The sequence below is a fragment of the Hippopotamus amphibius genome, chromosome 3, assembly GCF_030028045.1.
Source record: "Hippopotamus amphibius kiboko isolate mHipAmp2 chromosome 3, mHipAmp2.hap2, whole genome shotgun sequence".
In the NCBI taxonomy this organism is placed as follows: Eukaryota; Metazoa; Chordata; class Mammalia; order Artiodactyla; family Hippopotamidae; genus Hippopotamus; species Hippopotamus amphibius.
In genome coordinates, this window is record NC_080188.1 from 124,262,351 (window position 1) to 124,286,843 (window position 24,493).

At 37.1% G+C, this 24,493-nt stretch overlaps 1 protein-coding gene across 1 annotated transcript in view; it reads left to right on the plus strand.

The window, feature by feature from the left end:
* The window catches only part of LOC130850342 (organic anion transporter 7-like), a 39,569-nt gene extending 16,751 nt beyond the window's left edge, over positions 1-22,818 (plus strand). The window contains exons 3-10 of the mRNA XM_057729804.1: positions 2,510-2,664; positions 2,765-2,933; positions 4,506-4,629; positions 18,484-18,599; positions 19,275-19,489; positions 21,053-21,161; positions 21,611-21,814; positions 22,688-22,818. Of these exons, the coding sequence (XP_057585787.1) occupies positions 2,510-2,664; positions 2,765-2,933; positions 4,506-4,629; positions 18,484-18,599; positions 19,275-19,489; positions 21,053-21,161; positions 21,611-21,814; positions 22,688-22,748 (1,153 nt within the window). The 3' untranslated portion in view covers positions 22,749-22,818. The remainder of the gene's footprint in view (positions 1-2,509; positions 2,665-2,764; positions 2,934-4,505; positions 4,630-18,483; positions 18,600-19,274; positions 19,490-21,052; positions 21,162-21,610; positions 21,815-22,687) is intronic.
* The last annotated feature ends 1,675 nt before the right edge of the window (positions 22,819-24,493 follow it).

The window sequence follows — 24,493 nt, forward strand, 5'->3', positions numbered from 1 at the left end:
GATTTGTCTAGTTTTGATTGATCCCTCTTTATAGTTTCTAGTTCTCCATTGTAGTGGTCTTTCTGTTAATAATCTTTCTTAATTCCTTCAGCATTTTTATTACCTTCTTTTTGAACGCTGGTTCTAGTGGACTGGTGAGGTCTGTTTCATTAATTGTTCTTTTAGGGATTTCTTTTGTACTTTTAATTGAGAGTAGTTCCTTTGCTTTTTCATTTTACTTAACTTTCTGTGTCTCTCTGAATTTAGGAGAAACAACTATCTACTATAGTCTTGAAGGAATATTTTTCATGTGGGATCATCCATGTGTGGACTGTGTGCAAGGGCTGTTTTTGGTATGGATGCCAACCACATCTTTCCTCAAAATGTGCTGGCCATTATCCCTTTGATGGGGGTGTGGCTGGTGTTGTGGTGTCCAGAGCCTACACTAGATGTTGGCTAGGTCCTCCTCTTTGCTCCATGGCTGTCACAGTCCTGTCAGGGGTGGGGTCTGATCCCCTGTTGCTGGAATAGAAGCCCTGAGGGTCAGGTTCAATAAAGCTCCATTGCCCTTAAGTGCATGCTTTGTCCCAAAGGAAGTGAGTGTTATAGCAATTGAGACTCATGTGGTTACAGTGAACCTATGTGACTCCCATGCAAGCATCCACAGTCCTGACTAGAAGCTGCCCAAAGTTGCAGCCCTTCTCTGTTGCGTTCATCCTAGACATAGTGCTACACTGGCTCTGGGGGCTGGAGGTGCTGTGGCTGCAGGAATCACGGTGGCTGTACTGCTGCCTGGGACCTAGGCTGCCTCTGTGGGAGGGGTATTCAGGACCTGTCTGCCCCCGATCTGGCCCCATGTGTGGAACCAGAGTGATCCCACTGGGAAAGGAACCTTTGCACACTCCTCCCCAGGGGCTGTTCACAGAGAAGTGCGATTCTGTGATGCCACCCAGTGTGTGAACCAACCAAGTCTGCTGCTGTCAGACCCACTCACTGTGGAAGCACTGACAATGGACTCTGAGGTCAACCCCACCCCTGCCATGCCCACACCTCCAAAGACCCACACTCCACAAACTGCATACTGACAACGGGCTCCAAGTTTTGGTTCAGACCACAGCCCAGGCCCTCCAGGCTTTCTCTGCACAGCTAGGCCCGTTCCTCTTCCAGGGCCCATCCACTGGAGATTCAGTACCTAGCCACTGCACATACTAGCAGCTCCACCCGGTGTGTGTTTTGGTCTGGGAAGTGCTGTCATATGGCAGCCATCAGCACTGGTCTCTCTCTGCCCTGATTACTAGGAAGCCAGCACATGCACACTCCTCATGAGTGGAGTCCAGGCCATTTCAGCATCTCTATGTATCCTAGCATACCTCTTAGCAGGCAAGGAAGGATTCCCAGGTCAAGGGCTTCCCCATGTGGACCCTCTCTCTTTCACAGATCCCTCCCAGGGGCAACAGTCCCATCTTGATACCTGTTTTCCCCCCAAGCTACCTGGTTATATGGGAATCTTTCTTGTAGCTTTGGTTGTATAAGAGATCTTCTGCCAGTTCCCAGTTAATTTTTTGTGACAATTGTCCCCCATGTAAATATGTTTTTGATGTGTTTGTGTGGGGTGGTGAGCTCCACATCCTCCTTCTCTGCCATCTTGATCCACCTCTATCATCACTCCATTATTTTTAATCATAGAACTTTTCATATCGGTTCTATTAAATTCTGAATTGAAACACAAATATAGCATATATCACATTCATACTCAAATATAAAAATTTTAACAGTTGTATTATAATATAAATATCCTGTGAGAGAAGCAAAGATTACAGAACAGTTTCCCAGTCCCAATTGTTGTCTATTTTGTAATATTACTGATTGTATAGAATCAGCAGAGGCACTTTTGTCTCAGTTGGCTACTGAAGGGCCACCTTTCGAAGAAACTTAAAACATGGAAATCTTTTTTTTTAATATTTCCCTCTACATTTCTTCATTCTCCATCTTACCAAATTCTTTCCTCTCAGAATTTTCTATAAGTCACTCTGCCTGTGTCACACTTGTCTTCTTTATTGTTCTAGAAAGAAACATATTGCCCAAAACCAACAAACCCAAAGTCAGCAGGGAGGGTCTCTAATGCAACCCATAGCAACTGTGATGTATTATTCCAAGATGTTTCTTTCAAATCAGTTCTGTTGTAAGCTGTGTGGTCCTAGATTCCAAGTACAAATTTAGATTCCTTGTGTTGTAGATATCATACAGAGTCTCTATGCTAAAGGTGTGTGTTAGTACAGGGGACATTAATGGTATTTTAGAATTTCCAAATATTGCAACCTGCCTTATATGGTTTGAATGGGTGTCAAACCTACTAGTAGCAGAATGGTGAAGAAAGTTTGATACACTCACTTTCTATTTAAACACGGGAAGGATGCTCCTTGGATCTGCTATTAAATATTCTTTCAGGATTCAAAGTGCTTTCCTTTTGCTAGTGTTTACAACAGGTTGTTATCATTCCTATCATCTAATTTGGTGCTTTCTTTCTCAGGTTTGGGAGGAAGTTTATAATTAGATTGTGTTTCCTCCAGCTTGGCATTGCTGACAGCTTTACAGTCCTTGCTCCCAGTTTCCTCATTTACTGCTCACTACGCTTCTTGGCTGGACTGTCCGCTGCGAATCTCCTGACAAATAGCCACATGCTCAGTAAGCCAACCCTTTGTGTCTCCAATATTTTCCAAGTCTTAATTTTGACCTTAAAATTCCACCTTTATTTGAATGAAAAACTGCTTGTGTGTTCTTTCAGTGCTGGAATGGACAGTGCCCCGATTCCAGACAATTGCAATAGCACTTACCATGGCTGCCACTAGTCTGGGACAGACAACCTTTGGAGGCCTGGCTTATGCCTTCCGAGACTGGCACACTCTCCAGCTGGTGGTGTCCGTACCACTCTTTGTCTTATTTCTGGCTTCAAGGTAGGAGCCTTCTTTCCTCCTTTGTCTTGTGAGATTCTGGGATGAGAATGTACATGGAATCAGACCCAAGACTTCTGTTTGGTCCCAGCGATACCTGATTTTGTACTTCCTTATGTGTCCCCCATGTACAACTCAAGAAGCAGAACAGGTAGAGCTGCCAGGTAAAATTGAGGATACTCCGTTAAATTTGAATGTACAATAACCAACAAACATTTTTGTAAAATTATACCCCAAATACTGTAAGATACACAATTATGCTGAAAATTACTCGTGATTTATATGTACTTTCTAATTACCTGAGCTCGGTATTTTTGTTTGTCACTGGATAAAAATGCAAGAAATCCCATTATATTAAAGTTGTAGATAAACAACAAATCATTTCTGTATCTAAAATATTGCATGGGGCATAGTTCTAATAAGAAATTTACACTGTTTCCTTGAAATTCAAATTTAACAGGCACACTATTTTAAATGCTAACACCAGCAACCCTAAAGACAAAAAATAATAAGGAATCCTCTTGGGAATTCTGAGTCTTTGGGGGTCCTTCCATCCTTACTCATAAGACTTAACCAGTATTGTGGAAACAGAATTGCTACAAAAATATTTTCCCTATACAGAAAAACATCTGAAGAGGCAATAGCCTCCATTATGATCTGTGTTTATACATACAGCTCTGCAAAGAATTATCTGATGCAGAAGATATGGACATTTTTCATTTAATAGCTGATATTGGAGAGAGGAATGAGAAGAAAATTCGCCTCCATAATTATGTAAAGAAAAAGCAGCATCGTTTCTCCAGTTAAAATTTGTCAGATTGAAGGGTTTTTATCATTTGTTCTATGCACACTTTGCCCCTCTTCTCTTTAAAAAGACTTCAGAATGACAATTACACCCCTTCCCCTAAGAAGACTGCTCAGAAGAGCCCTATTTGTCTGGAAATGACTCTACCTCAGAGAAATGATTACGGATATAGTATAGTGAGGTGAGTTCATATAGACAGGATAATGTAATCTCTGTCAGGCACATCCATTATGTCATTTCATTCTCATGACAATTCTACAAAGTATGTGACACTACCTCCTCATTACATAGATGATAAAATTGAGGCAGCTATAAGTAAGTAATTTGTTTGTGTAGCCAGATTCCACCATAGCTGCTAGGAGCAGGAGTGATTCCAATCTGTGTAAGGAACTTTAGCATAAATAAATAATTTAAGGGTCATTATTTTAGGAAAATGACAAATTATGAACAGATATTCCTTGTGTCCTTACAAGAACTTTGGCAAAGGTCTATACAAGTCAGCTTCATGAGCTCCCTGGTAAATTTGCATCTGATCAAGAAGGGAGTCAGTATGACTCCAGCCTGCAATCCCGGCAGCGAAGGTGTACTACATGGAGAGGTCATCTCATTTTTTCCTAGTTATGATACAAGAGAATGTAAGTTTATGTTTTTTGGCATAATCCAACAAGCGATAGGCATCGGATTGGAGGGGGAAGGCATCTCTGTACAAAGGCTATGTGCAAAATGGACAAGTGGGAGTTGACTGCACTTTTGTCCTACTCTTGGATCAGGTGGCTGGTAGAATCTGCTCGGTGGCTGATTATTATAAACAAACCCAAGGAAGGCTTAAAAGAACTTAGAAAAGCTGCTCACAGGAATGGAAGGAAGAATGCTGAAAACACCCTAACCATGGAGGTGAGGAGGATGGGAGCTGGTTGCAGGAGGCAGGAAAGACATATACATTGTGTCTTTATATTATTCATATGTCATATGTATTATTCCTATCCATAAGAGGAATGGAAAACAAGATCACAGGATGGTTATGAGTCTTCTTACCTCACTGTCCTGTTTCTCAATAAGTATCAACATTGTTTAGGTTGGCATTGGAAGAGAATGTGCTGTAGCTAAAAGTATTAGACAGATATTTTACTCAACAGAGCAAAAGAGCACTAATTATTAACAATTGGAAAGATCGAGCATTGGTGACATACTAACTAGGTAAGGGAAAGTAACCAAACTAATTTATTCTTTCCAGTTTGATGTTCGGTTAGCCTTTTTTCAGAGCAATAGGACCAGAAGGAAGGTTCTGTGGCCACATGGAATAGAGCATAAGGAGCTTCACATATTGTTCATTCACTCACACATTCTCTCATCTACTCTATTTACTGAGTGTCTGACTATGGCAAGTTTTGTCCTATTCCCGGAAATACGGCAGCAAACACAATAATACAAATCTCTGTTTTGTGAAGTTTACATTCGACTTCTTACAAGTCTCAAGAGTAAAACTGAATATTCATTTTCATTGTTGATTTTCACTGTTATTTTTCTCCCCAGGTAAGTAAGGCAGACATTACTGTGGACCATTAACTGACTCTTTCATCATGTCATGCACGTATATATTTATCAAAAAATATTTATCAAAAAATTATACTGTGTGAAACATGGTGCTTGATCATGAATAACAGAATAAGTCAAGATCCCAGACTTCAAGAATTTTTCATATAGACATGAGGGAAAAAATAATAGAAAATTTTAAATCCAAACGTTTGCAATGATAAGGAAGAGAAATATTTCTACTGAAGACCTCAGAAAAAAAGTCTACCTTCATTATATCAGAAAAGAAAATTAATAATTAGCTGAACCAAGAGGAGTAATACAACTTTTCTGCAAACATGATCAATAGCATATCTAGTGGGAATTTCTTTACTCCCAAAAGAAAGCAGAGACTCTTTTTAAGAAATTTCAATAAGGAAAAGAAAAATGCTTCTGAGAGTTAAGATCCCACTGAAGATGGTGGGAAGATCAAAGTTTCCCCCAAAATGAAGCCATTACCCAGAGATAATACCCCTGATGGTCCTTGATATAATGGAGAATATTTTGGTACATGCCTGAAAATGAAAGAAATTAAAAAAAAAATTTAAATTGGTGCAGACCTATGGCTCTTTTAAAACTACATAGGGAAACTCTGCAGGCCAGAAGGGAATGTCAGGATATACTGAAAGTCCTGAAAGAGAAAAACCTACAGCCAAGAATACTCTACCCAGCAAGAATCTCATTCAGATTTGACAGAGAAATCAAAAGCTTTCCAGACAAGCAAAAGTTAAGAGAATTCAGCACCACCAAACCACCCTACAACAATTGCTAAAGGAACTTCTGTAAGTAGGATACACAAGAAAAGGAAAACACCTACAAATACAAACCCAAAACAATTCAGAAAATGATAATAGAAACACACATGTCAATAATCACCTTAAATGTAAATGGATTAAATGCTCCAACCAAAAGACACAGACTGGCTGAATGGATACAAAAACAAGACCCTTCTATATGCTGCCTGCAAGAAACAAACTTCAGACCAAGGGATACATATAGACTGAAAGGAAAGGGATGGAAAAAGAGATTCCATGCAAATGGAAGTCAAAAGAAAGCTGCAGTAGCAATACTCATATCAGACAAATTAGACTTGAAAGTAAAGACTATTAAAAGAGACAAGGAAGGACACTACATAATGATCAAGGGATCCATCCAAGAAGAACATATCACAATGGTAAATATCTATGCACCCAACAAAAGAGCACCTCAATACATAAGGCAAATGCTAACAGCCATAAAAGGGGAAATCGACAGTAACACAATTATAGTGGGAGACTTGAACACCCCACTTACATCAATGGACAGATCATCCAAACAGAAAATAAATAAAGACACACAAGCTTTAAATGACACATTAGACCATCTTGACTTCATTGATATTTATAGGACATTCCATCCAAAAACGACAGACTACACTTTCTTCTCAAGTGCACATGGAACATTTTCCAGGATAGATCACATCTTGGGTCACAAATCAAACCTTGGTAAATTCAAGAAAATTGAAATCATATCAAGCATCTTCTCGGACCACAACGCCATGAAACTAGATATCAATTACTTGAAAAAAACTGCAAAAAAATGTACAAACACATGGATGTTTAAACAATTACTATTAAACAACCAAGAAATAATTAAAGAAATCAAAGAGGAAATCAAAAAATATCTGGAACCAAATGACAACGAAAACACAACAACCCAAAACCTATGGGATGCCACAAAAGCAGTTCTAAGAGGGAAGTTTATAGCAATACAGTCCTACCTTAAGAAACAAGAAAAATATCAAATAAACAACCTAACCTTACACCTAAAACAACTAGAGAAAGAAGAACAAAGAAACCCCAAAGTGAGCAGAAGGAAAGAAATCATAAAGATCAGAGCAGAAATAAATGAAAAAGAAAGGAAGGAAACAATAGCAAAAATTAATAGGTTCTTTGAGAAGATTAACAAAATTGATAAACCATTAGCCAGACTCATCAAGAAAAAAAGGGAGAAGATGCAAATCAACAGAATTAGAAATGAAAAAGGAGAAGGAACAACGGACACTACAGAAATACAAAAGATCATGAGAGACTACTACAAGCAACTATATGCCAATAAATTGGATAACCTGGAAGAAATGGATAAATTCTTAGGAAAGTACAATCTTTCAAAACTAAACCAGGAATAAATAGAACATATGAACAGACCAATCACAAGTAGGGAAATTGAGGCTGTGATTAAACATCTCCCAACGAACAAAAGCCCAGGGCCAGATGGATTCACAGGTGAATTATATCAAACATTTAGAGAAGAGCTAACACCTATTCTTCTCAAACTCTTCCACAATATAGCAGAAGGAGGAACACTCCCAAACTCATTCTACAAGGCCACCATCACTCTGATACCAAAACCAGGCAAAGATGTCACAAAAAAAGAAAATTACAGACCAACATCACTGATGAATATAGATGCAAAAATCCTCAACAGAATACTAGCTAACAGAATCCAACAGCACATTAAAAAAAATCATGCAGCATGATCAAATGGGGTTTATCCCTGGGATGCAAGGATTCTTCAATATATGCAAATCAATCAACGTGATACATCATATCAACAAATTGAAGGATAAAAACCATATGATTATCTCAATAGGTGCAGAAAAAGCTTTTGACAAAATTCAACATCCATTTATGTTAAAAGCTCTCCAGAAAATGGGCATAGAAGGAAATTACCTCAACATAATAAAAGTCATATAAGAGAAACCAAAAGCCAACATCATTCTCAGTGGGGAAAAACTGAAAGAATTCCCCCTTAGAACAGGAACAAGACAAGGATGTCCACTCTCACCATTCTTATTCAACATCGTTTTGGAAGTTTTAGCCACAGAAATCAGAGAAGAAAAAGAAATAAAAGGAATCCAAATTGGAAAAGAAAAAGCAAAATTGTCACTTTTTGCAGATGACATGATATTATACATAGAAAACCCTAAAGACTCTACCAGAAAACTGTTAGCACCAATTGATGAACTTAGTAAAGTAGCAGGATACAAAATTAATGCACAGAAATCTCTTGCATTCCTATACACTAACAACGGAAGAGCAGAAAGAGAAATTAAGGAAACTCTCCCATTCACCATTGCAACAAAAAAGAATAAAATACCTAGGAATAAACCTGCCTAAGGAGGCAAAAGATCAGTATGCAGAAAAGTTTAAAACACTGATGAAAGAAATCAAAGACAACACTAACAGATGGAGGGACATACCATGTTCTTGGATTGGAAGAATCAACATAGTGAAAATGACTGTACTACCCAAAGCAATTTACAGATTCAGTGCAATCCCGATCAAATTACCAATGGCATTTTTCACAGAACTAGAACAAGAAATCTTACGATTTGTATGGAAACGCAAAAGACCCCAAATAGCCAAAACAATCTTGAGAAGGAAAAATGGAGTTGGTGGAATCAGGCTTCCTGACTTCAAACTATACTACAAGGCCATAGTGATCAAGGCAGTATGGTACTGGCACAAAAATAGAAAGGAAAATCAATGGCATAGAATAGCGAACTCAGAGGTAAGCCCAAACAAACACATATGGGCACCTTATCTTTGACAAAGGAGGCACGAGTATACAATGGAAAAAAGACAGCCTCTTCAATAAGTGGTGCTGGGAAAATTGGACAGCAACATGTAAAAGAACGAAATTAGAACACTTCCTAACGCCATACACAAAAATAAACTCCAAATGGATTAAAGACCTACATGTAAGGCCAGACACTATAAAACTCCTAGAGGAAAACATAGGCAGAACACACTATGACATACATCAAAGCAAGATCCTTTTTGACCCACCTCCTAGAATCATGGAAAAAAAACCAAGAATAAATAAATGGGACCTAATGAAACTTAAAAGCTCTTGCACATTGGCTTCCTAGGTGGCACAGTGGTTAAGAATCCGCCTGCCAATGCAGAGGTCATGGGTTCGATCCTAGCTCCAGGAAGATCCCACATGCCGCGGAGCAACTAAGCCCGTGTGCCAAAAACAAAAACAAACAAACAAATAAAAAAAAAAAAAGCTCTTGCACAGCAAAAGAAACCATAAACAATACAAGAAGGCAACCCACAGAATGGGAAAAAATAGTTGTCAATGAAACAACGGACAAAGGATTAACCTCCAAAATATACAAGCGGCTCATGCGGCTTAATACCAAAAAAGCAAATAACCCAATCCACAAATGGGCGGAAGACCTAAATAGACATTTCTCCAAAAAGACATACAGATGGCCAACAAACACATGAAAAGATGCTCAACATCACTCATCATCAGAGAAATGCAAGTCAAAGCCACAATGAGGTATCACCTCCCACCAATCAGAATGGCCATCATCACAAAATCTGGAAACAACAAATGTTGGAGAGGGTGTGGAGAAAAGGAAACTCTCCTGCACTGTTGGTTGGAATGTAAGCTGGTACAGCCACTATGGAAAACAATTTGGAGGTTCCTTAAAAAACTACAAATAGAACTACCATATGATCCAGTAATCCCACTACTGGGCATCTACCCAAAGAAAACCATAATCCAAAAAGAAACATATACCATAATATTTATTGCAGCACTATTTACAATAGCCAGGACATGGAAGCAACCTAAATGCCCATCAACAAATGAATGGATAAAGAAGATGTGGCATATATATACAATGGAATATTACTCAGCTATAAAAAGGAATGAGATGGAGCTATATGTAATGAGGTGGATAGACCTAGAGTCTGTCATACAGAGTGAAGTAAGTCAGAAAGAGAAAGACAAATATTGTCTGCTAACTCATATATATGGAATCTAAAAATGGTACTGATGAACTCAGTGACAAGACAAGAACAAGGATGCAGATGCAGAGAATGGACTGGAGAACTGGAGTTTTGGGGAGTGGGGGGTGAAGGGGAAGCTGAGATGAAGTGAGAGAGTAGCATAGACATATATATACTACCAACTGTAAAATAGATAGCCAGTGGGAAGTTGCTGTATAACAAAGGGAGTTCATCTCGATGATGGATGATGTCTTAGAGGACTGGGATGGGGATGGGGGGGAGTCAAGGGAGGGAGGGAATACAAGGATATGTGTATAAACACAGATGATTGACCTTGGTGTACCTCAAAAACTTGTACAAGAGTGTAAAGCAATTATATTCCAATACAAAAATAAATAAAAATAAAAATAAAACTACATTGATATATACCTATCTCACATGAAATTATATTGCATCAGCCTACTTCTTAGGAACTAGCTTTAGTCAAGCCCAAATCTAATATTTTGCCTACCAGTTTGGCCCAATCCAAAGAATGAACAATTTGTTCTTCCACAGGCCAAGCAAATAACAAAAACAAGTTGTACAAGCTGGAAGAAAAAAGTAATGCATTATCAAGTTGAAAGGCAACTGACAATCACCTCAGGGCTGGGGGAAGAAAGAGAGCATTCCACAAGAGGAAAAATTCAAACTTGGTTTAGGAAATAGATTCTCTACATGAATGAGTGCCCAGTGTCATTTAATTTGATTTTTATTAATTGTGTAAAGATAACTCAGAAATTTGTGATCTTAATCCTGTCTTAACTTTATGTGGTGAATTGCCTGACACACCTAAGACAATCATAGTTTAAATTTGTTCCACTTATATCCACTCAAATGTCAATTTCTTGATTACTCCAGTCTTGAGTACCTGGAAGCCCAGCACATAACACATATCTCTTTTTCCCAAATCACATTCAACTGAGGTACAATTTGAAGTTCTCAGAAAGATGGAAAGCAAAATCTTTATGTTTTTCACTCCAGTGAAAATTGGAATAATAGATGTGACTTTAAATATTTAGCAGCAGAGAATCATCAGTGAGATGAAGAACTGGAAGGTGCCAACACGTGTCCCCCATAAAAACAATAAAAAAACTAAAAAAAAAAACATGTGGAGGCTAAACCTTATGCTACTAAATAAGCAAAGGATCACTAAAGAAATCAAAGAGGAAATCAAAAATTACCTAGAGACAAATGAAAATGAAAACACCTATGAGAGAGACTTTCCTGGTGGTGCAGTGGTTAAGAATCTGCCTGCCAATGCAGGGGACACAGATTCAAGCCCTGGTCCAGGAAGATCCCACATGCCATGGAGCAACTAAGCCCATGTGCCACAACTACTGAGCCCACGTGTTGCAACTACTGAAGCCTATGTGCCTAGAGCCTATACTCTGCAACAAGAGAAGCCACTGCAATGAGAAGCCTATGCACCAGAATGAAGAATAGCCCCCACTCTCTGCAACTAGAGAAAGTCCACACACAGCAACGAAGACCCAACGTAGCCATAAATAAATAAACAAATAAATTTATTTATTTAAAAAAAACAAAGAAAGAAAACACCTATGAGATGCAGCAAAACCAGTTCTTAGAGGGAAGTTTGTAGTGATACAAGTGTACATCAGGAAACCAGATAAATCACAAATAGACAACCTAACTTTATGCCTAAAGCAACTAAAGAAAGAAAAACAAACAAAACCTAAAGTTAGTAGGAGGAAAGAAATCACAAAGATCAGAGCAGAAATAAATGAAATAGAGACTAAGAAACAATAGAAAAGATAAATGAAACTGAATGCTCATTCTTTGAAAACATAAAGAAAATTGATAAACCAGACTCAATAAAAAAAGGGAGAGGGACGAAATCAATAAAATCAGAAATGAAAAGGGAGAACTTACAACTGATACCACAGAAGTACAAAGGAACATAAGAGATTACTATGAGCAACTATACTCCAATAAAATGAACAACTTAGAAGAAATGGACAAACTCTTAGAAAGGGACAAACTTCCAAGACTAAAAGAGGAAGAAATAGAAAATATGAACAAACCAATTATCAGTACTGAAATTGAATCAGCAATTTTAAAACTTCAAACAAATGAAAGTCCAGGACAAGGTGGCTTCTCAGGTGAATTCTACCAAAAATTTGGAGAAGAGTTAACACCTGTCCTTATGGAACTATTCCAAAAAAAATTGCAGAGGAAGTACAACTTCTGAACTCATTCTATGAGGCCACCATCATCCTGACAACAAAATCAGACAAAGATACCACAAAAGAAAGAGAAGATTACACGACAATATCACAGATGAGCATAGAGGCAAAACTCCTCAATAAAATACTAGCAAACCAATTCCAACAATACATTAAATGGATTATACATCAGGTTCATGTGATGCAAGGATTCTTCAGTATACTCAAATCAATCAATGTGATAGACCAAATTAATAAATTGAAGAATAAAAACCATATGATCATCTCAATAGATGCAAAAAAAAAAAGCTTTTGACAAAATTGAACACACATTAATAATAAAAACTCTTCAGAAAGTGAAAAGAGTGAACCTACCTTGACATAATAAAGGCTATATATAACAAACATCAAAACAAACATCATTCCCAATGGCAAAAAACTGAAAGCATTTCCTCTAATATCAGGAACAAGACAGGAGGTCCAATTTCTCCAATTTTATTCAACACAGTATTGGAAGTCCTAGCCGCAACAATCAGAGAAGAAAAAGAAATAAAAGAAATCCAAATTGGAAAAGAAGTAAAACTGTCACTATTTGCAGATGATATGATACTATACATAGGAAATCCTAAAGATGCTAACAAAAAACTACTAGAGCTCATCAATGAATTTGGTAATGTTTCAGAATACAAAATTAATACACAGAAATCTCTTGCATTCCTGTACACTAACAATGAAATATTAGAAACAGACATTAAAGAAAAAATTCCATTTATCATCACATTAAAAATAATAAAATACCTAGGAGTAAACCTACCTAAGGAGGCAAAAAACTTGTACTCAGAAAACTATAAGATACTGATGAAAGAAATAAAAGATGACACAAACAGATGGAGAGATATACCATGCACCTGGATTGGAAGAATCAATATTGAGGAAATGACTATACTACCCAAAGCAGATTCAGTGCAATCCCTATCAAATTACCAAGGGCATTTTTCAAAGAATCAGAATAAAAAGTTTTAGATTTTGTATGGAAACACAAAAGACCCTGAATAGCAAAAGCAATCTTGAGAAAGAACAGAGCTGGAGGAATCAAGCTCCCTGACTTCAGACTATACTACAAAGCTACAGTCATCAAAACAGTGTGATATTTGCACAAAAACAGAAATGTAGATCAATGGAACAGGATAGAAAATCCAGAGATAAACCCACACATTTATGGTCACCTAATCTATGACAAAGGAGGCAAGAATATACAATGAAGAAAAGACAGTCTTTTCAATAAGTGGTGCTGGGAAAACTGGATGGCTACATGTAAAAGAATGAAATTAGAACACTCTCTAACACCATACACAAAAATAAACTCAAAATGAATTAAAGACCTAAATGTAAGGCCAGATACTATAAAACACTTAGAGGAAAATATAGGTAGAACACTCTTTGACATAAATCACAGCCAGATATTTTTGGATTCACCTGCTGGAGTAATGAAAATAAAAACAAAAATAAACAAATGGGACTGAATTAAACTTAAAAGCTTTTGTACAGCAAAGGATACCATAAACAAAATGAAAAGACAAATCACAGAATGGAAGAAAATATTTGCAAATGAAGTGACCGACAGCATATTAATCTCCAAAATATACAAATAGCTCGTGCAGCTGATGAACAGAAAAACAAGAAACCCAATCAAAAAATGGGCAGAATATCTAAATATACATTTCTTCAAAGAAGACATACAGATGGCCAAAAAGCACATGAAAAGATGCTTAACATCACTAATTATTAGAGAACTGCAAATCAAAAGTACAATGAGGGATCACCTAACATTGGTCAGAATGGCCATCATCAAAAAATCTACAAACAATAAATGCTAGAGAGGGTGTGGAGAAAAGGGAGCCCTTCTACACTGTTGGTGGCAATGTAAATTTGTACAGCCACTATTGAGAACAGTATGGAGGTTCCTAAAAAAGCTAAAATTAGAGCTACCATGTGATCCAGCAATCCCACTCCTGGGCATATACCCAGAGAAAACCATAATTTGAAAAGATACATGCAGCACAATGTTCATTGCAGCACTATTTACAATAGCCAGGACACAGAAGCAACCTAAATGTTCATTGACAAATAGATTGATAAAGAAGTTGTGGTACATATATACAATGGAATATTACTCAACCATAAAAAAAATGAAATAATGCCATTTGCAGCAACATGGATGGACCTAGAGATAGTTATACTGAGTGAAGTAAGTCAGACAAAGAAGGACAAATATCATATGATATTGCTTATGTGTGGAATCTTAAAAAGAAAAAGATAAAAATGAACTTATTTACAAAACAGAAATAGAGTCACAGATGTAGGGAAAAAATCTCATGGTTATCAGATGGGAAAGGAGTGGAGGGATAAATTGGAAGACTGGGATTGACATATACACAGTGCTATAAATAAAATGCATAACTAATAAGGATCTACTGTATAGCACAGGGATCTCTGCTCAATACTCTGTAATGACCTACATGGGAAAAGAATCTAAAAAGAGTGTATAACTGATTCCTCTGCTGTACAGCAGAAAGTAACACAACACTGTAAATCAACTATACTCCAATAAAAATTTTAAAAAAATTTTAAAGAGACTATTAGCAGTCAAGAATAAATAGCCCTGTTAGAAATAGAGACACAGATGTAGAGAACAAACATACGGACACCAAGTGGGGAAAGTGGGGAGGGTTGAGGGGGACTGAATCGGGAGATTGGGATACCAAATTGTACACTCTAAATATATGCAACTTATCGTATGTTAACTGCATCTCAATAAAAGTTCTTATTAAAAAAAAAGAATAAATAGCCCTGTCAAAAGAATAAAAAATAAATAGGTAAACAACAAGGACCTACAGTATAGCATAGGAACTATACTCAATATTTTGTAATAACCTATAATGGAAAAGAAGATGAAAAATAATATATGTATGTATGCATGTATAACTGAATCACTTTGCTGCATAATTGAATGTAACACAACATTGTTAATTAACTATACTTCAACTTTCCAAAAAAATTTTTAAAAAGAATGTCATTAAATAAGTTTGAATCGTTGGTTAATAGAGTATTCTAAATAGTTGTTCACTAATCTTGTAAGAGCACAATGATTAGCTTCAAATTAAAGGGAAGAAAAAAATTCAGAACTCATTCTCAAATAGCTGAAGGTCCACCTTTTCTCTCATTACTAGAATTTTCCATTCATGATATCTAGTTATTTTCAGTGTTTTTGTGGGAGTAGGCTGGTAGTGACTTAAGAACAAAGAAGTGTATTAATGGTTCATGACATGCTTTCCTCATTGCTGCATTTTTGGCCACCTTCATTTATTTGATTATTAATTTATAGTAATAATGTAATAAGCACCCATGAAACCATAACCCAACATCAAAACTGGGACCTTAACAAGAGCTTCCATGTGTGTGATCCTCTTTGCACCATCTCATTCCACAATCACCCCAACCCAGGGTAACTGCCATCCTCAATCATCATTCATTTGCTTGTATTTTTGTGTAGTTTTATCTTATCTGTACAGTCTCAAAGAATGTGTGTATATGTTTCCACTCAACTTTTCATTTAAAAATTTTTAAACCTAAAAAAATGGTTTAAAGATCTAAATATAAGACATGACACTATAAAACTCCTAGAAGAGAACATAGGCAAAACATTCTCTGACATAAAATTGTAGCAATATTTTCTCAGATCAGTCTCCCAAGGCAAAAGAAATAAAATCAAAACTAAACCAATGAGACCCACATACTGATGGAGCTGCTGACATACTGTTATCATGGACACATTATGAGTGATCCTGAAATCAGTTATCGCACATGAGAAGAAGGTCAGAATGTAAGAAGTAGGAGTCATTCTATTATGCTTCTTGAAGATAAAATGGTAGAAAACAAGCCTGCCAGTATTGAAGAATTGAAGGAAATTGATGTTGAAGTGAGGAAAGAAACTGATGATGCATCTCAATTTGCTATAACTAATCCTGAACCACCTTTGGAAGAATTAGGCCATCACATCTACAGCAGTAATCCACCTTTTGATATTCATGGTGAAAATCAATGAATCAAGTTTAAGTCGATTAGTTAAAAGGAGAATATATTCATGGTCAATTTTAAGAAAACATGTACCCAATTTTGTTAAGGAGGCATAAACCCATAAAATAAAGTATAATATAAAAGAAAATAAAAACATAAAATAGCAAATGGGACCTAATCAAACTGAGAAACTTTTTCACAGCAGAGGAAACCATAAACAAAATGAAAAGACAACCTATGGATTGGGAGAAAATATTTGCAAATGATGCAAATGACGAGTTAATTTCCAAAATATACAAACAGCTCATACAACTCAATATAAAAAAAAAAAATTCCAAACAGAAAATGGGCAGATGACCTAAATAGACATTTCTCTAAAAAACACATTGAGATGGCTGACAGGCACATGAAAAGATGCTCAACATCACTAATGTTTAGAGAAATGCAAATCAAAACCACAGTGAGATATCCCCTTACATCATTCAGGTTGGCTATCACCAAAAAGTCTACAAATAATAAATGTTAGAGATGACTTGGAGAAAAGGGAACCCTCATACACTGTTGGTAAGAATGTAAATTGAAGCACCCACTATGGAAAACAGTATGCGGGTTCCTTTAAAAACTAGAACTACTACATGATCGAGCAATCCCACTCCTGGGCATATATCCAGAAAAATGAAAACTTTAATTCAAAAAGACACATGCACCCCAATGTTCTACCATCACTACTCACTACAGTCAAGACATGGAAGCAACCTAAGTGTCAATCAACAAATGAATGGATAAAGAAGATGTGGTATATATACAATGGAATATTAGCCATAAAAAAGAATGAAATATTGCCATTTGCAGCAACATGTATGGACCTAGAGAATATCATACTAAACGAAGTCAGACAGAGAAAGACAAATATTATACATCACTTATACATGGACTCTAAAAAATAATACAAATAAATCTATTTAGAAAACAGATTCACAGACATAGAAAACAAACTTACAGTTACCAAAGGGGAAGGGAGCAGTTAATTACAAGCATGGAATTAACAGATACACACTACTGTATATGAAACAGATAAGCAACAAGGATTTCTTGTATACTGTGTAACACAGGGAACAATATTCAATATCTTGTAATAACCTATAATAGAAAATAATCTGAATATATATATATGATTATTATATATACTATACACATAGGAATCACTTTGCTATATGCCCAAAACTAACACAATATTGTAATTCAACTATACTTCAATTAAATATTAATAAAATTTTTCACTTAATAAATAAATAAGGATCCCAGCTGTACTAGATGTAAACTGATATGCATAGTTGTGACCACATGCATGGCCTAGAAAATCTTTGTGAGAAAGGCATTATTTTTTGTCATCCTAATCTTCTCCTAATCCTGATTCTCTGACTTATTCATGTACGTATTCTTTTTAATGACAAGGAAACTGAGGCTGAGAGATGTTCAATTAACGTCTCAAGGCACATACCTGGCAAATGGCACAGCCACTGTGTAACATCAGGTAATAAAGTCTGGATATGAACATACTACTCCAAGATCTTCCCTGATTTTGTCCTTAGATTTAATTCTAGGCATCTCATTCATAGAGGCACAACATGCCAGGATTTCCCTGAAAGAGGCTGACCCAAGGACCAAAATTAAGGCTCTCAAGGACATTATTCTCCTTCCTGAAAAAAAAACTATTTTTCTACCAAGAGCAGCCAGCTGAGAACAAAGCTCAGTGGCCAGACCTCCATGCTCTTCTGGTATAAGTGAAGCTTGGGACCTAAATCCAAGTAACTCTTCCTTTAGTCCCTTCCTGACCTAAATCTACAACTGCTACACCCTTTTTGATGCCCAACAGGCAAATAAAGTCTCATGTTAAAATGTCTTTGTCTGTGCACAATTTCCCTTTATCTCCCTGATTCATCATTCACACTACCTTATATCCATCCTTACCTCTTCAATGGCTATATTTCCCAGTAGAAACAAAGGGAAGTCATCTATCTGGTCCTCTGTTGGGGCCTCACGATGCCTACCATTGTGTGACAACTGAACAGGCTGTTGTTGTTTCGAAGGTCGTGAGATCCGCCATGCAGGAGGAGCTGGAGGCAGCACAGACCAAACCTTCTGTGCTTGACTTGTTCCGCACACCCAACCTGCGTAAAAGGATCTGTCTCCTGTCCTTTGTGAGGTGGGCTTCACACAGTGCATGAGGGACGTTAAAATAGTGGAGATGTGATTGCATTTATTTCAGAGTCTATAACATGCTATAGGGACAGATTTGAGATAAAGCATGAGGAAGTCAAGAACATAACAGCAATGTTTGGAGAAAGTGGAAGGGTTATGAAAAGACTAACACAGAATTAAACATACAATGAGGAGTTTTGTTCATCGCATCACCCTAGCAGGCTCATCACTACAGATAATGCTGAGAACTTCAATCACGGTACAGATTTAGGCTATAAGTTTCTTCACTTGTTTTCATTTCAATTGAAGTAAAATTACAAAATAGTAAAGTGCTCAAATACATGCAGTTCACTGAATATTTCCATACGTAAATATATAACCATCACCCAGACCAAGATATAGGAACAAAGCTAAAATTCTAGAAGGCCCCATCATGTCTGCTCCACAAAAAAACCTCCCTGCGCCCCCCAAAACTGTAATAATAATTATGACCTCTGTCATCATACAATTATTTTATGGTAATTTTAAAGTAATAATCTTGCAAGGAAATAGTTCACAGAACAGCCCATGCCTTTATAGTTTATCACCAACCACTGCCTGGCAGGACTAATATTATTGCAATTTGTAGGGCCTTCAATCTGAACTTATGATATGTGTCTTTCATCTTTGTTCACCACAGATTTGCAAGCATGCTGACCCATTTTGGCCTGATTCTCCACCTCCAGCACCTGGGGAACAATATTTTCATGCTCCAGATTCTCTTTGGCATAGTCACTGTCCCAGCCAATTATGTTGCATTTTTGGCCCTGAATCACCTGGGCCGCCGAATAAGCCAGGTGCTTTTCTTATTCCTGCTGGCAGTCTCCATTCCAGCCATCATATCTGTGTCTCAAGGTAGGAAAAGACCACAAGCTGAAGAAAAAAAATGTCTCCCCTCCCCCCCATTCTTTGTGAATTGTACTTGTCGCACCTATTTCAAGCCAGAAAGAAATGAAGATTGAGTTCTAATGATTCCCCAGAGCCGATCTGGAGTTTTAGTACATATTCTGCCATTAAGTTGTTGGGGAAAGAGCCAAAGGTCGGTTAAGGCTGGCTGTGATATCATTATATCAGAGAAGTTATCTGGAAAACGATGCCATGGATCACTGGCAGTTTCTCTAAGATAGCAATTGGTCACTTAGCTTTGACCAATCACACTTTGTTTTTTATTTTTTAGTTGGTTGGTTGGTTGGTTGGTTGGTTGCTTGTTTTGGTCATGCTGTGAAACAGGTGGGGATCTTAGTTCCCCCACCAGGGATGGAACCCGGGCCCCCTGAGGTGGAACCATGGAGTCCTAACCACTGGACCGCCAGGTAATTCCCACCTTTATATAGCAAGCATGGAGGGTCTAGACTGTGTAACTGCATCCTCTACAAGGACACAACACTGTCATTTCCTCTCTCTGGGCCCTTCCTTCTTACCACAGCTTCCATGACAATTTATTCTGTGATTCTGTCTCCAGAATATATACATATTTCTCCAACTCTTGTTTAGGGGTGTGATCTTGACCTCAAAAAAACAAAAATTTCTTATCTTCAGGAAGAGAAGAAATATCCATTAGGAGCAAGGCACTACAGTTAAGGGCCTCTCTTAGAATCAATTTTACTGAATTGAATGATCATGTGTAATAAACAGGGGAACGCAGGTGGTCACCATGCTTCACCTAACTCCCTCTGTAGTTACATATTTTACATGATACCTGATAAGTGAGCTCCACTCCTCATCTGGAGCGGCAGCACTGAAGCAAGTTTGCTGCCTTACGATAGAGGTCACTCCAATGTTGTAACGTTCTCACGAGAATTTTTTTTTTAATTGGGTGGAAACGGACTGAAACATGCCTTCAGTGTTTCCCAAAGGCTGACATTTTTTCCCCTTAGGAAGGTTCTTATTCTTGAATCTTTAATGTTATATTAAATCTAGCTTCTCCCCAAATTTTCCATTCACATAGGAGTCCTGTCCTTTCATTATTTTCTTCTGCAATATTAGTCCCATGTAAATATTACACATGCCCCAAGGTTTCAAACTTGTGCGGGTGTGTTTCTCATACCCCTCAGGATATATTGCCCACCAGAGTTCTACGTTCTACCTGAACAGCAGAGGAGAGAGACACAGAACAGAATTAGTGCAAGAGAGCACCTGCTGGTCTCACCTTCCCTCTCCTCTTCTGCAAATCTCAGATATACAGGGAGATGTGATGAAACAACTCAGACGCTTTTATTCACCACAGGCCATAAAATGTAGATAAGTCACATTTCTCACCTTATTAGACACTGTACATTTTCGGCCTCTGTGCAGTTTCTCTGCAATGTATTTTATACTCACAAACACTGCTAATAGGGTCTCCTTTCTTCGTAATTATGGGGAATGCAATTCCTTCAGCTCAGATTTCCTGAGCCTCACTGGTTTTCCTCTCTCCAGAAATGCAGACCCTGCGTATGGTTTTGGCAACTTTGGCAGTAGGAGTTTCTTATGCCATTTTCACCAGTACTTTTTCCCATGGAACTGAACTAATTCCTACTGTATTCAGGTATGAAAACTCATGGATACTCTTTCAGGATCAAAACAGACCTTTCTCAGCTAACTGACATTTACTGAAGGAAGAAAAATAAGACTGATTAGTTATCAAAAGCAATCAATTATAATTACAAAACAACAATTTATACGCAAATTTATTTAAAGCAGACTTTTTTCAGGTGAAGTCCTTAAATGCATCATCTCACGTAATCTTCTGAACCACACAAAAGGTAGATGGTATGAGTAATGGTATTTTTTAATGATCAAGTGGTGTCAATGCACTTAATGTCCTTGAATTTGAAAAAAATTACTAGTGACTAAAAGAAAATTTCAAAAGCAAAAGTATATCATCGACCTTCTGCACTGCTATGCTATCTCCCATAATCAAAGCAAAATAATAAATCACAAATTACACATGTAGATTTTTACCAGACTTTCTTTTATTATTGTTTACACCTCAAGGGTAACAGCTACGGGAATCATGGGAATTGCTACTAATACTGGGGCAGCACTGGCTCCTCTCTTGATGATCCTAATGGTGTATTCTCCCCACCTGCCCTGGATCATCTACGGAGTCTTCCCCATCCTCGCTGGTCTTCTTGTCCCACTCCTTCCTGAAACCAGGAATAAGCCTCTGCCTGACTCCATCCAGGATGTGGAAAATGAGTGAGTAAACCCTCTAAGTGTCCCTTAGGGGAGCTGTGCGCTCAGGGTCTGTGATGAGGAGGGCAAAACATAAGCCGAGACCACTGTTCCCCAAGCAAGCTTAGACCTAAGCTATTTCCATGTGGTCAGTGCCTTTGGTTTAGCTACAGCCTCATCTCTCCCCACAGTGACCTCAGATTTCCCCAGCCTTGCTAGATCACACAGACCAACTCTGCCCAGCCGGCACCAGTAGGTTTAGTAGTGAAAAGGCCAAAATTAGGTGCCTTAGTGTGACATACACACCCCTGAACGTGTTTCACAAACATGCACAGATCCAAACACCAGATTCTCATCCCTCACTCCCTGGCAGCCCCCAGCCCAGTGAGGCCAGTAAGCTCTCTGAGATCGCTGGTGTCTGTAGGTCTGTGACCTGCCCTGGTCACTGAAGATCTAGGGGAGACCAGGAAGAAGACAGGACCCCCTCCCACAGATGACAGTGTATCCCAGGGGAAGGAGTCCTATAGTGCTGTCTGTGAGATTCAGACCATCTGGCTTTCCCTGGAAATGAAATGCTAAGAAAAGAGAAAAAAGTAGTGGTAAATATTGCGATTGTAAAATGATGAAGATTGGGAAAGGATTCTATAACTTTTTGTGTTCCCCTTGCCTTTACCAAAGACTCCTTTGACCAAAAGAGTGATGTCCAAAAGTAAAAGTAGAAACTATCAAAGCTATTCCCTTCCCAAATTTTGCTCTGGGAATTTGGTCTTTGGGCAAGGTTCATGGTTTATACCAAAGCTGTTTGGCAAAGGACAGACTTGCTCTAAAGGATGCAAGACATATATGCTTATTTGATGCCTTTTCATTGTTTGTTGGCTTCATTGTATTTTTTTCCAGGAGAAAAAGTTCAAGAAAAGAAAAGCAGGAAGATGCCTTCATGAAAGTTACACAGTTTTAAGGAATTGCATTAACTAACTGCTGATTCAAGGGCATAATAAAAGAAAAAAAACTGAGATAATGCTTAGATGCTGGGAAATTTTGTAAAATAAATAAATAAAAATATATAATGGAAAAAATGGATTTTTTTGCAATTGTGGTACTAAATTACAAAGTATAAAATGCCTGTGATTGACCATAAGAAATAAATATTATTATTTATAATAATTTATAGTAATATTTATATTATTAATAATATAATACCCATAATATTTTAAAAGAACTTTGAATATTTGTATAATTGTAGATAAGAAGCATGTTTCTGAATAGGAAGTTTGAATGGTACTAAAAATAATGTCTTCCCCTAATTAATTAGTAGAATAACTGATGTGGTAGTTACAATGAAAAACCATATACTTTTGGAAGAATTTGAAAAATAGTTACAAATTTACCAAGAATTTAATAATAAACAAGATGATTCCCATAAAAGAGGATCATGGAGTGAGAGGGGGCTGGCCAGTCTACAGAGTAGCATATGCTGGATTTTACTATAAATGCAGTAATCAAAACAGTTGTAGAAGATTCATTTATGTATCACAGGAAGTCCAGAAACAGACCACAGATGTAACACTTAATATATAATTTTAGCATTATAAATCTTGGACAAAATAAAGAATTATGCAACAAGTAACATAATTATTTAAAGATAAATGACTAATAATGTAACTTCATACCCTAAACCAAAAAAAATCTACTTTAATAAAAAATAGAATCAATAAACCATAACTTTCCATAGAAAATTTGTCTATAAAATCTTGGAATAAAAAATACTCTGAATAGTAAAGCAAATAGCAGAAATTTAAAGACAGGTAGGTTGAATAATACCCATTTAAAGCCTGTGTTTGGCAAAACTCTAACAATTTACCAAAGAAAACTAGAAAGATATTCACTAAAATGATAAAAACAATTAACTTTTGATGGTGGACTTCTAAGTGATTGTCACTTTCTTCCTTGTAAGTTTCTGTATTCAAAGTTTTAATCAAGGAATACATAAAATTTCAAAATTTTATAAGGTGTCAAAAATGAAAGAGCAAAAGACAAAATAAAAAATTTTCAAGGTGTACTTTTAAAATGTAAAATTCTCATATCTACCAAAAAATAATAAATATTCAATAGAAAAATGTTTAAGCCAGAATATAACATTTTTAAGAGAAAAAACTGCCATGTGGGTAATAAATGTATGAAAAACTGTACAAACCCACTGGAAATTAAAGACATGCAAGTGAAAATGAAATATCAACTTTTATTTTCAAAAGACCAAAAATTAAAGTGTTCTTATTGTCAAGACTAGTGAGAGTACAGTTCAACAGAAATGTATAAATTAATGGTGGAATTATAAAAATATTTATACTAGATAGGTGCTAAAAACACAGTTTGGCATCTTTACCAAGAGCTTTAAAGTCAACTTCCTTTCATTAATCCAGCAGCCGTTTATTGAGCACATACTAACTACCAAGGAGTGTGATGAGCAATCTACAGACACAGGTGAAATGAAAAAGATGGACATAAGGCAGATGTAACAGTATAGATCTCAGTACACAACTGCAGGTGTGGCCTCACATCTTTATTTTCTACAGGTGAACATAATTTTAAGTTTCCTTTCCCTCCACGTTGGCAGTCAATCACAGGTCAGTTAGTTTGGGGATTTATTTCTATAATCTTTCCCTACCAGAACTGTCTAGATCCCATGGGCACATGCAGTGCCAC